The sequence below is a fragment of the Salvia splendens genome, chromosome 14, assembly GCF_004379255.2.
Source record: "Salvia splendens isolate huo1 chromosome 14, SspV2, whole genome shotgun sequence".
Taxonomy (NCBI): Eukaryota; Viridiplantae; Streptophyta; class Magnoliopsida; order Lamiales; family Lamiaceae; genus Salvia; species Salvia splendens.
In genome coordinates, this window is record NC_056045.1 from 18,896,538 (window position 1) to 18,910,859 (window position 14,322).

Below are 14,322 nucleotides of genomic sequence, written 5' to 3' on the forward strand. Positions count from 1 at the left end.
ATGTCCACTGTTCCAGTTTAGTTCCGCTTTAAAGTCTTCGATCCAGTTTTTTGAATCTTCATTATGTTGAATGACAAAGAGATTTGTAGTTCCGTAGCATGTTTAGGTAGTTAAATCTTTGTTTCAATCTATCGTTTACTTGGTCCTTTACTTATTTTCAGCATGACGAGTCCCTTGATCAAGTAGTTAGTTTATATTCTATCTAGCGTAACCCAGTAGTTTTAAACTCCCAACTTAAAGCGTGGCAGCAGCTGACCCTGTTCACTACTCACACACTCAACGCACCAGTTTCTCTGTGGGATCGACCACATACTTGCCGTTTAACTGTTAAAGTAGTGCATGTTTGAGAGTTATAAATTTTTTTCGTGAACAAGAGAGAACGCCTTGATCAAGTGGCAACGACATTTGCTAAGTGATCCACCGGTCGGTTATCTTCCATATAACTTGATCCATCTGCGTGTATTCTCTCTCCATTCACCACAAATCAAGGAACAGAGTAATTCAGAGTTGCAGAAAAATTCATCAGAAAAATTCATCATAATAGACTTAGCATGAAAGAACAACTCGTGAGATCAACAAATAACTCTAAATCGAATAAACAGCAACGACTGTACGTAAACAAACTGACCTACTCATACTCATGCAGAAAATAGAATGAAACTTCAAATCTACGACTACCGAAACGAATCAAATACGATCGCATCTTCGATCAACGTAAACATGCTCAGATCTACACTACCTTACCACTAATAACCAGATCTAAACGCTCTAACACATTTCATCCACGATTACTTCACAATCGAATAAAGTCATAGATAACAGAGCAGATCCCACGGAATTGACCAGAATAGAATACTAAAGCTAAGATGCACATCATGAATCGGAAATCAAACTTAGACCAGAGATCTCATGCACGGTAAACAAGCCTTCAACAGGAATCAAAGTAGCTAAACCGAAATCACTGAGCCAAAACATCTAGAGTCTGAAACATCAAGCATAAACCAAAAGTGAACAAAACCAAAAGTAGACATTGTTTCATCGCCCTTTCTCGAGGCGGAATTACAGAACCAAAGATAAAAGTCGTAAAACCAATACCAACAAGCTGCTAACTAAACTAAACTAAGAACCAAGTGTGCATGTGTGACAGAAGTTAAGTCTGTGAAGTAAGATGAGCGAGCTCCCATTTCAGCCTTAGAAGAGAGCTGAACTCTAAGATGTATCTCTGTGTTCCCCGCTATCCTTCCTCCTACTCGCGCTAGGCTTTCTATATATAGAGAGGCGTAGGGCTCAAATCCCTAGGGGTACGGTCCTCTCGAAAAGTCGCTATTGCCCTTGGCTTTTGGGGTCTTCGGATTACGCTCAATCTTCCATGTGGGGAAGGCTCCTGTTGGCTCCACTCAAATTCTGACTTGATCAACTCAGCACAACAGTTTCTACCTCATTCCTCTTGCTCTGTCTTCCGCCCAGTTGATCCATTCGTTCTCTGGTTATGGCAGAATTCACACACACCTGGCTCACATTTACACGTTAGATTACAGAATTTGGTGTAGTTTTGTTACAAAACGCATGCATGAAACGAGTCTTATCAATATGCACTTTCCAATTTCGTAAACTCTTTTCACTCTTATGAGGTGGGGCCTATTCTCCACTAACACTACTTTAATTACTTTTTTTCTCTACCTCTCTCTTACTTTCCCAATTTTGCATTAAAACTTGTGCCGAAACCAAAGTGCATATTCTTTGGGGATGGAGGAAGTACAAATTTTGCATGTTTTTAATTAAGACCTAGATTCGGTTCGTTTTTAATGTCAATCATGCAACTTATGTTCTTAAATTGCATATGTTATACATTTTGGTATTTTGACCCGTTTGTTGAGAAATGATAGAAAAATACATACTAATGTGCAAAAAGGCCAAGGTGCAGTAGCTCAGTTCAAGCCGATTTTCTTGGCATTTTTGAAGTCCAATGATACGATAATTATTTTGTTAGATAAATTAGGGATTAGCATATCTTTTCCATATATTAGTTGTCTTGTTCATTAAGTTAGTATTAGTATTATAAATAGGGCTACTGTTATTCTTTTCAATCAAGCAATGAAATAATCTATTTTACCTTTTATTGCATTTTTCTGTTTAGAATCTCACAAATTACCGATTGTCGACAGAGCACGATTTTTCTGCGACTTTTCTCTATCTTCTCCGGCTTGATAAGGATATGATCCTTATCATCCAATATGTGACTATTTCATACCATTCTCTCCATCTTCGAAAGAAATTTGCATGGATACCTTGAACGTCTCAATCGGAGTTATGTGGAGAAAGTTATGACCATTCTATGAACATTGCGCAGTGCAATCAAATGTGACAAGAATTTAGGCGGAAATTTAAAGAAGGAGAGAGATTATTGCATTGTTAAGCCAAACATCTCCTATTATTTGGAGGATTCGAAAATAATACCTTTCCTATTACTTGGAGGATAATTTTTACCATGTCTAAATATTTTTCTAGCCTATAAATACCCAAAACCTAATTCATAACCTCTATCTCAAAGCCTCCAATACTTCTCCACAAATAAATTCTTCCATCCCATATTCCACATATAACTCTTCCATCTTCCATTATAGCGGAACTCTGGAGACCCAGACAAGAGAAGACTGAAGATTGAAGATTCAACATTGGGTTTTATCAATTTCTTTCATGTCTCGTACTTTTATTTATTGGTTTCACTATTTGTCTATGAGTAGCTAAACACCTTGTGTAGGGTTTTTGACAAATACTATTATGAACATGTTTTAATTTATTGAAATGAACCTTTTTTCTAGCTCTTGTGATTATTTTGATTGGTCTTGTGCTTTTATTGATCTTTTGTCTAACCAACTTTAGAACTATGATCGTTTAACTATATTATTCGAGAGATAGGTAGCTTTTCATGGTTAAGGGAGACAATTAGATTATCTGCACTCGAGAGAGGGGATCCCTTGTGAGGACTTGGTACTTGGAGCTTTTAGGAGTTAGAGTCTAAATATTGGAAGGAGACTTTGATAATTAGAATTTAATCAACTAGGCGGGTGAACTCAAGAGAGAACAAAACTTATTCTATTATAGCGATTTTTCTAATAATCCTAGAGACACATAAATGTAAATGATCTGTACGATTAATCATCACTAGGTCATAGTAGTTGGATCCTAAAACTCTATATTTTTCGCTTACTTTGTATTATTTATTTTTATGCTTTATGTTATTTATTTAATTATTTATGTGTAGTTTATAAATCCAAACAAAAAATGTTGTATCTGTAGATAGTATTTGACGCTAGATATATAATAGACAGTTGCAATCTTATTTTCTATGTTCGATATCCCGGTACTGACCTTTAGCTATACTAGATCTACCCTATATACTTGCAGGTATTTTTAGTGCTAGTAAATAGTGCATCAAGAGCCCATTTGTAAAACTATCACAAACAGCACACTCTATCCAACGTGTTAGCTTGCCAACACTTTGAAGCATTAGGTTGTGATCTTTGAGAGAATGAATTGGAAGCCAACACTTTGAAGCATTAGGTTGTGATCTTTGAGAGAATGAATTGGAAGAGAGGGGATGTGTACTGATAAGTTGAAGCATGACAAGTGGAGAAAATATTTGCATTCATCGCAACTCATGTAACCATTCTTATACTCATCATCATCATCATCTGTTTGCTTCTTTTCATGTATAGGCATAGCCAATTAGGCAGTGTGCACCCATCACATATTAATTCTCATTTGGGAATATTTTCAATATCATCTTCATTGTTTTCATCTCTTTTGTAGTGATCATGAGATGATGAAGAAGGCGACGATGAAGCTAACGAAAATGTAGTAAAAGTTAGATCATGAAGGTGTTTGGAGAATTTGTACTTGCTACCGATGTTGTGATTGTCATGATCATGAAGAGGGATCAAAATTTGCTCTTTTCGTCGCTTAGCGAAGGGTCTGATCATCTCCTCATACATGTCTACTACTAATATTGGAAACTTGGTAGCCTCTTTCCCATCATTATCACTTGCAAGTACATTTTCATTGTCATTATAAAATTTGTAAGAAAATCAATCAAAGCTTTTGATTGAATATTTTAACCCCAAAACTGTAAGAGTAATTAGTTAGAGGTATTTTTTTGGCTAGCGTTTAGAGAGCTATGTTGAGAAAGATTAAAGAAAATAAATGAATAGTAAATATGTGAAGAAAGAGTATAGTACTCCAATTTGAGAAACATTATGTTTCAAGCAATTTCAGCAGAGCGCTGTGTTGATATCCGACGAAGTTGGTGGTCAGTTGACTTGGGTCTATTTCCTCGGTGCAACTTCGTCGGACCTGGATATATAGTTACCAAATTCAGTTGACTACTTTTGTTGTGATAATCAGAATTATTCACAAATTCATAGTACTTTCATATGTCCCATAAAAATATGGACAATTAATATGACATGGACAAAATTGGATAATTAAGAGAGAGGATGAGAAAGATAGTTAAAGTGTGTCAGTGGATAGTAATACCCAAATCATTAATAATGTTTAATGGTGGTATAAGTTATAAATAAGTTGATATACTTTTCAAAAATAGAATGTACATATTTTTGTGGGGCGGATGAAAATGAAAAGTGCATATATTTTTATGGGATAGAAGGAGTATATTATTAGTGGTTTATAAAATTAGATCAAACTCAACCAAATAAAACATACGAACTAGATACTCCCTTTGTTCGTGAAATGTTGTCCACATTTGACTCGATACGGGTTTCAAGAAATGTAAAGAAAAGTTAGCGGAAAAAGTTAGTGGAATATGAGTCTCACATTTATATATTAATTTTATAATAGAATGTGAGTGTAATGAGTTAGTGGAAAGTAGGTCCATTTACCAAAAATGGAAGAAAGCAAAGTGAACAACATTTTACGGACGGACCGAAATGACAAAAGTGGATAATATTTCACGGACGGAGGAAGTATATATACTCCCTCCGTCCCCCATTAATTGTCCAACTTATGTCATTTCTGCAGGTCCCTCATTAATTATCCACTTTCATTGTTTTTACCATAAATAGTAAGTAGGCCTCACATTCCATTAGTTCATTCTACTCACATTTTGTTATAAAACTTATACATAAAAGTGGGATATTTAATCCACTAACTTTTTCTAACTAACTTTCCTTAAAATGGGTACCGGGTCTAAAATGAACAAATATTGAGGAGCAGAGGGAGTAGTTACCAAACAATACGCATTACACATTGGCATCACATACAATGAAAACAAACCACTTGCACAGCGGCTCAACTCAATTTCCCACACACAACTCATCGCACGACCACCTTGTTTAATTTAAACCTCTTCGTAAAGAAGAGATCCCTCACCCAAAGCGGCGACCACGACAGAAACCTAAACAGCCCCGTCATGTGACCGTACACGATCGTCTTCGGCGGACTCGAACTCAAGACCTTCCTCGCCACATGCCTAGCGAACACGGCCGCATCCATCGACTTCCCACTCTGCGACGCCTCTGCCCTCTCCGCTATAGATTCGCTAAAACTCTTATACATTCTCCACTCGCAATCCTTCAATCTCTCCACGTTATTGCTCCCAAACCCCGACCGCACCGCCCCGGGCAGCACCAGCACCACATTAACCCCGAACGGGCTCAGTTCGACCCGAAGCGCGTGCGACATCGCGTGGACGTACGCCTTCGTGGCGCAGTACGAGCCCGCCCACGGGGTCGGCACCCGGCCGACCACGCTCCCCACGTTCACGATGGTCCCGCGTCCGCGCGCGGCCATGTGCGGGACCACGCGCTGGGCCACCCGCAGCTGGCCCAGCGCGTTGATCTCGTACGCCCTCCGCACGGCGTCGAGGTGGAGCTCGGTGAGCGGGCCGGGACTCCCGATCCCGGCGTTGTTGATCAGGATGTCGATCCTGCCACGCCGGGATATGACGAGGTCGACGGCGCTCGCGACACTAGAGTCCGAGGAGACGTCGAGCTCTAGGGTCTCGACGTTGTCGTCGGACTGCAGGTCGGCAAGGTCCGGGAGGCGATGGGGGACGTCGGAGGCGAAGACGGAGCAGTTGAGAGCGGAGAAGGCCTTGCAGTAGTCGTAGCCGATGCCGCCTTTGCCGCAGCCGGTGATTAGAACGACCTTACGCTCGTCGGTCATGGTTTTACTTCTTTGGTGGAGAAATATTGGGGGTGGAATATTTATAGAAATAGATGTTTTGAATATTCTGCGGATATTCTTGGTTGGCCGGCGGCGATGCATATGTATGAATATGAATAACAAAGCAACAGAGAGGCTGAATTGACACATTTTGTCTTCGCATAAAATCCGGCTAACTAGGCACTAGCATTGGTAGTTTTAGCAGCATCTATTATCATTATTTTTTAGTGAATTAAATTATTAGAGTTTTTTAAAATGCACGGTTTTAATCACTTGACTATTATGTTTAGTGCAATAAAATATGTTGTACTGTAGTATTTAGTTTTACTTCATATGTTATGATTGCATGATTGAATGTTGATCTAAGGTTTACTGTGAATTTGTTGTGACAGTAATTTGATATTTATTATAGATTAAACTAATATTAGTAAATTTTTTTGGAAGTATTTTAGTTTTTTAGCTATTGATGATTAGATAGCAATTTAAGACACCATGAAAGTGAATTGTGAGATACTCCATCCATCCTAAAAGAATATATATTTTGGGATCGGCGTGAGTTTTAATGTAAAATTGGTAAAGTAAGAGAGAAGTAGAGGGAAAAGTAATTAAAGTATTGTTTGTGGAGAATGAGTTTCACCTTATTAGAAATTAAAAAAAAATTTCAAAATTAGATAGTAGTACATGTTCTTGTGGGACGAACTAAAAAGAAAATAGTTCATATTCTTATGGGACATGGGGATTATTTATTACTCATCTGTCCCTGAAATTTTGTCACATTTTTCCATTTCCGTCCATCCCACAAAATTTATCACATTTCACATTTTACCATTTTTGGTACTGGACCCCACATTCCACTAATTTATTTTCACTCATATTTTATTATAAAATTAATACTTTAAAAGTAGGACTCACGTCTTACCAGCTTCTTTACTCACTTTTCATTACATTTTTTAAATTTCGTATCCGGTCAAACTATGACAAAATTTAATTGATGAAGGGAGTATAATCATGTATAGTTTTTTAATGGGTAAATGAATAAATACCGAATCACACACATAGCTCATCTAATCATGTATAACTGCATAGTTGTATTCCAATTTTAGAAAAATTCATTTATAACCCTATAAAATTTATGTTTAATTGATCCCTCGGTAACACGCAGATAATACAACTACAATATCCAAAAGCAACTTCGATAAAAAAAATATTTATGAGATATAAAGATGAAACCCGGTTTCCGTATATGCGAATTGATTTAGGGGCTTCGATACATGACAAAGGTTTGATACATAATTACAGATTATATGTAACGTTACTGATAATACTCCTATCACATTATTATAGACATAGTTATAGTTATACTCCATTCGTTCCTTCATAGTTGAGGTAGAACTTTTCAGCATGGAGTTTAAAAAATGGATATTTAGTGTGTTAAGTAGATAGATAAAAAAGTAAGAGAGAGAAAAAAAAGTATAGAGAATAGCCGTTCATCCCATAACAGATGTCGTCGCACTTTCTTTTTAGGTTTGTTCCACAAAAGATTATGACACATTTCTTTTTTAAAAAGAAAATCTTTCTCACATTAATATAAATATAATATTTTTTATCTCCACTTAATATATAATGATATCTCATAAAATCTCGTGTTATTACCAAAGTATGACATATGTTATAGAACGAAGGGGGTATTATTTAGGTGTCAAGCTGCAGAATAATTGGGTTGATGTTGGGTAAGTTAGGGGCATTTTTTAACAGTAGTGTATGGTATAGGTATGTGATTGATTAGGATTTATTGGCTAGGATTAGGCGGAAGGTGGACGTTGATTTATTAGATTTTTTTTGAATTGAATAATTTTTTATTTAAATAAGAACATAACTATTTTATAGTAATATTTTAAATTAGTAGGAGTAATAGATAAAAGTTAGTATGCCAATATAAAAAATTAAAGAGGGAACGAATTTTTTTTGTCCGCAGACTTTGCTAAGGCATTAATTTTTGGTAACATTTGAAAATATCTATCGAGTTCCATTAGCTTCGATGTAAGATCGTCTAAACTATTGTTTCATCATTTCAATTTTTTAGACGAAAATACCCTCAAGCCCATGAAGAACATTTCAGTCTATTTATATGATCCTGTGAACCAAAAATTTGTTATGTTTTTAAAATATTCGTTAGTTGTTTTTTTTTCCGGGCTTGTGTCCGCTTTCATTATCAAAAAATAAAAAACATTGTAGCTTTGGAGCTTTTTAATTTCGATATTTTGATAGGAGTATTTCAGTTGCTGTTTTCTCTTTTCGTTTAGATTAAATATTTACTTTTAGGCATATTGATCAATTATGGAACTTTCACACATTTCTGTTGGGTGGCCTATGCTTATAGGTTCGGTTGATAGTTAAGATTTACACAATAGCTAGATGAAAATGGGTGAGTACACATGCCTATATACATGTGAAATTACATTCGTTAAGACTTGTTTGTGTAAGGTTGAATATTCAAATTTTGGTTCCAATTTTCGTTTAATCCAATCCGATGTGAAAATCAGAATTTTGAAGTATATTGAATCTGAATTTGCATCATCAAGCTAATGTGTATATTTTCTGGATTTGTCATGCTTTATATTACAATATACACATGAATGTGTATAGGCCTATAACACAATAAACATCTATAAAGCACAGACAGTCGAAGCTATAAGCACTAAGTTTCAGAAACCGAGACACCCGGCCAGGCGTACCTCTAGGCTCTAGTGAAACACATGACGGCGTGACAGTGAGAGAAGGCTTCAAGGAGTAGGGACCTTGCAGCAGATATCGAAGATTTCATCCAAGGGAGCATGGTCGCCAGTCCCTTCATCCTTCCTTGCATAGAGCAACTGCTTTCCTTTAAATACAAGCATTCCTCCCTAATATCCAGGCATGCCGAATTTCATTTGGATGAGAGATGAGTAAATTAGAAGATTTTAGGGACACGATTCAAAACCTGTTGCAGCACGCTACTAGTATCATCTGGAGTGGCTTTGATAGTGTAGTTTTTCATGGCCTTCTTCAGTTCCTCATATCTTGAAAATACTTTGGTCTGCACAGATTTATGAAATAGAAAATTCTAAAATTGAGTAGAAACAGGAAATCTTGCAAATCGAAATAGAGATTGCAAACTATACACTAGCGGGGTTGAGAAATGTCCGGCGAAAACCATAATACAAGCCCAAAACATCATATGCCTGAAATTCCAGTTGGGGTTATAAATTAGCTCAAGCTTGGATAGAGAATAGCACCCTCAACTAGTAGTTACATGGTACCTTACGATCAGGGTCAGCATAGAGGGACTCCATAGGAAACGGTAGCTGGCACAAGCAAACAGTTGGTATTAGAGATCAAATCAACGTATGCCAATCATTTAAACCTTTGCACTGATGGTGATGGATACATGGCTCAATAACAAATCAGCAAACTGATGGCATAATTAACAACGTTACCAATCACACATTTCTGGTCAAATTTTAACACAATCCAGTTACATTCCTAGTCTGATATTGCTGTTTTAAACTGACCCTACACGACCATGCAAATATGATAAACCTTATTCTGAAAAATAAAGAAAGCACCCCAAAAAATGCATTTAAACGAGTTTTTTTACACATAGATAGATTCATTGGCAAAAGAAAAAAAAAAGATAATGGAATTACTCTTTCAGCAAGAAGGCGAGCTTTGTCAGGAGTTCCAACACCTACAGCAATTAATTTCACACCAGCTGAGTCAAATTTCACCTTTGCTTCTTTAAGTGATGCAGCAAGCTCCCAGCTAGAATACAGAAAGGAAAGAGTATGTTCAAACCAGAGAGATAATCTTCCAGTAGTTCTAAATGAGGTTTCCTCAGGGAAGTCAGAAATTTACCAACAAAAACACCCAAAGTGTCTCAAGAGTGCAACAACGGCAATTCCCTAGAAACAAAGAGTCTTCAGTGAAATGTCCAGAACTTTTGTCCTAGCGGCAAAGAGCTTAGACATTATTGTATGATGTGTCGAGTTCGAGCCCTATTGACATCAGTTGTAATTTCCTCATTTCTATAGTATAGGAGTTTATTTGTAATTTCCTCCTTCGTATAGGAGTTAATTTATAAAAAAAAAAGAGTCCTCAGTGAAATGTGAAACGTCTGTGAGACGAAACACAATAGTAGCTAATCTACTGCAGTACATAAAATTTCTCATGAAACAAACCTCGGAGTTGAAGTAAGATATTTTGTACAATCAAATTATGGTGATTGTTAGACCAAGAAAATGAAAGATTGCCTTTTGATACATAATTAAGTATGTGTACAGTATACTAAATGTACAGCAAACTTAGAATTGCATTTTAATACATAATTAATTATGTGTACAGTGTACGAAATATACAGCAAACTTAGAATGGAACAACACTAAATCCAGATGGCTATAGTATAATATTACAGAGAGGCATGCTTGACAAAACAAATGAAGGTTTAACTTAATTCCATCTACTAGGACTTCTCTAAACAAACTGCATTTGAATAGGACATCTATTGTCAGTTTAAGTTGCATTTCAATATCCATCAACTTAATGCAAAACTTGAAACTTTGAACTCAACTCTGGTTGTATAGTGATGATTTGACATTCATATCTATGCATCCAAGATTATAAAATTCAAAGATACTCTAGATCATAGAGCTTAGACAAACACTTCAAACTGATTATAGATTTTAGATGAACAGAAATTGTCAAGATGCAAAGCACCATATTCATCATCTCTTAATGCGTTTCCTCATCACACTTACTGAAAAAATTATGGTCTCCATCCGAATTCATAGATTATTTGGACGAACCAGAACATATAATTTCAACAAATTATGATAGAAAGTGTAATGAATTCACCGAAATTAATCACGTTTTTACTGAAGAAATAGAATGCCTAATAAAACCATGTTAAGATGGAGTAAAACGTTTCGAAAAATAAAATTCAATCGCGTTTTTCTCTGTAATTTAGGTCTAATTTGTCGGTCTAAAATTGGGGGAAAGGAAAAAATTAGGTATAATTAGAAAAGAGGGCACAGTTTGCAGCAGCATAAACAACTAATGAAACCTCTTGCTGATCCCAAAGGTGCTTCAATTGCACGGGCTCACCGGCGGCGGTGAAGATGCTGACTTCGCCTAGAACATCCGATATGTCATCGGGCACGACGGAGGAGGAGGCGGCGGCGGACGACGCCTCCACCATGAGCGATGGCCTATTAAGTTTCAACCGAAAACGAGGTGTGGTGATGGAATTAGTTGAGTTAACGAAGGATTGGGAAGGGAATAATGATTTCTGAGGGAGGGGAGATGGAAAAAGAAGAGAAGTGGTTGATGTGGTAATTCGTGGAGATATGATTTTCGCCATAGTTAGTTCGTTGAGTGGAAGCAGAAGGCCTGTTTTTTCGTTACAGAATAATGATTTCTTTCTAATTTTATCCCTTTAAGTAATAACACAATTTGTATTTTCATAGTATATCTCTCTCTCTTCCTCTTTTTTTTTAATCTTCTGTTTTCTCTCTTTTACAGGAAGTGTTTTAAAATAAAAAAAATGTTGAACCTTCTCTAAGGATAGATTGTGTATTGTTCAAAATGTTGTTCACACAAATTTTATATAGTTCGAATTTCCCTCGTCTCCAAAAAAAATAGTTCGGCACAATTTTTAGTGTAATATTTGTAAAGTAAGAAAGTGATAGAGAGAAAATGATATTAAAGTATTGCTAGTAAAGAATAAGTCTCACCTCACAAAAAGACTTTCAAAAATTAGAAAATACATATTATTATGTGGCGAACTAAAAAGTAGAGAGCGTTTATTCTTGTAGGAATGAGGGGTATAACATTACATGGTAGAAATATATACTACGATATAGTTCGAATTTTATAAAATCAAACTAAAATCTTCATATTGGAATACTACGATTTTGTTTGTTCAAAATTAAAATTAGAAAAAAATATAAAAACATAAAATTAAAACAATTAAACAATCAAGTTTTATATATTCTAAAAAAATGAAGAAATAAATTTAGTATATTATATTATTATGCATCAAATTAAATATAAAATGTTATTCTAATGCATGAACATAAGTTAATTTTTAGCATAAATAAGGTTATTATTCTAGTGAGAAATAAGATGATAAAAAGGAAAAGTTAAAAGAGAGATGAAAGTAGTACTCCATAAATAGTCAAATTTGTTATTGAGGCTAAAAGGGGCAAGTGGCAAATAAATACTTTCAAAAAGTGAAAAGGTACCTCAATTGGATTTTATATTTATGAAATACCGTAAATATGCATTGTGCATTCACCATATACTAAATTTGCAGTTCACTCGAAATTTTTTCCCCAAAATTTGGCGAAATTTCAAATTAAGGAAAATTCGTTGCACTGCATAACTCTCATGTTCAAGGACCCAGAAATGTTAAGAAATGGGGTTAATTCGTGGCATTATCAGCTGTTCAAGTTTCAATATTAATTTGTGGACAGCCCGAGGTAGAAATGAAGGCCCGCACTGTTGGGCTTTGAAATATGCATAATTCAGTTCTTGGTCTTGAGGTGGTTTTTAAATCAGCTTTGAAGAATGTGTCAAGAAATGGACATCAAATTATAAATTTACCCCTGCAAATTAAGTTCTTCATCCCAAATGGGTGGTGCCCCCTTCCATTTTGAATAGTGTATAAGGGGTATTATGGTTAGACAACACACATGTATTTTGATTAAAAAAATTCGCCCATACCATATCTTGATTTATTTATGGAAAGTGAACACCCTAAACCTTCCTGCTAAATCATATGTCAACAGTGATATATCTGGATTTGATATAATTCTGACGTACCCATATCAAATAAAATGAACATCCCCTAAACTTTTGTGATCATCAATCCATCGCACTGTGACTACAATGTAGAAAATGGACTTGCTTACACTTAGGAGTCGTTTGGTTACTAAGGCGGTAATGTTTATAAACCGGGTATCTTTGGGTGTATAATCTGTGGAAGTCGTGACTACTCACAATGCGGCGGTTTGGTTGAATATAGGTCCAATTACAAACAAGGCCAATTCCCTCATTTGGTTGACCGTATTCAAAGAGATTGTATACTTGTGATCCCTTTTTTGCCCCTAGGGTTGCAGAGGAATTTCAGGATTGCAGTCTAATAAAACCGCGAACCCCTTTGTGAATTTTGTCATTCGCGCGGTGTTTCTCGGAGCAGCCTCCCACTGTAAAGCGGCGACTACTGCAAAATTCCTCTTATTTTGACGGGCTAAATCCCACACAAGTTAGATTATTCGACCGTTTGTCGCTCATTCCTTGATTGAAATCTGATTTTATGTTTTGCGAATCGGTTTTCCATTCCGTTATGCACTCTTTGTTCCCTGCTAATTTCATTGACGAGTTAAACCTAGTGGTGGTGATTTGAAATGGGTGTCTGTTACTACAATGTCAATGTAAAATATTTGTTTGAATGGTTACATTTTCTGGCTGAATTTCTTGCAATGAATGCTCTTTCTACTTTGTTTAACGAACTTTGCTGCAAATGTGTAGATGTGTGTTATGTGATAAAATAGATTTACTTAATTTTCCTTGAGTCTGACTCTTGCTCGTTCATTCTTCGAAACTATGTCCGATCCTCGAAGATTTGTACCTTTCGGCGATGGTAGCCAGAACACACAAGGTTTGGGTTTTGTATGAACATATTCCTGTCCAAATCCCGGCCGCGTCAGCATTCGTACATTTTTTTTACGTTGTTGCCATTTACACTTCATTTTGTCCCAGGGGGTAGCCAATACCGAAGGGGAAATGCTTGCCGACCTGTTGTTCCCCGTCGTTCTTGGTCTGACCGTGAGGAGGCCGTCCTCATGGTTGCCATGAAGGATTTGGTCGCCCATGGGTGGAAATCGGATAATGGGTTCCGAGGAGGCTACTTGAACAAGGTGGAGGAATGGATGCAAAAGGAGTTTCCGAGAACCGATTTGAAAGCTAATCCGCATATTCAGTCTAAGTTAACGGCTATGAAGAAAAGCTACAACTCACTGACAAAGATCCTTGATCGTAGTGGTGTCGGGTTCAATGTGCATGGAGATTTTAAGATTGACTGTGATGATGATCAGTGGGACC

General features: G+C 36.4%; 2 protein-coding genes across 2 annotated transcripts; both read right to left on the minus strand.

Moving 5' to 3' along the window:
* Positions 1 to 5,137: 5,137 nt before the first annotated feature.
* LOC121764289 (short-chain dehydrogenase ptmH-like) lies at positions 5,138 to 6,183 on the minus strand. Its single transcript, XM_042160334.1, has one exon. The coding sequence runs from the start codon at positions 6,181 to 6,183 to the stop codon at positions 5,332 to 5,334; it is 852 nt and encodes a 283-aa protein (XP_042016268.1). The 3' UTR covers positions 5,138 to 5,331.
* Positions 6,184 to 8,716: 2,533 nt separating this feature from the next.
* LOC121765602 (prostamide/prostaglandin F synthase-like) lies at positions 8,717 to 11,634 on the minus strand. Its single transcript, XM_042161806.1, has 7 exons — positions 11,282 to 11,634; positions 10,078 to 10,124; positions 9,870 to 9,984; positions 9,483 to 9,527; positions 9,345 to 9,404; positions 9,164 to 9,259; positions 8,717 to 9,086 (listed from the first exon to the last, which is right to left on the minus strand). Exons 1-7 carry the CDS (start codon positions 11,576 to 11,578, stop codon positions 8,967 to 8,969), a joined length of 780 nt encoding a protein of 259 aa, XP_042017740.1. The 5' UTR covers positions 11,579 to 11,634; the 3' UTR covers positions 8,717 to 8,966.
* Positions 11,635 to 14,322: the final 2,688 nt, after the last annotated feature.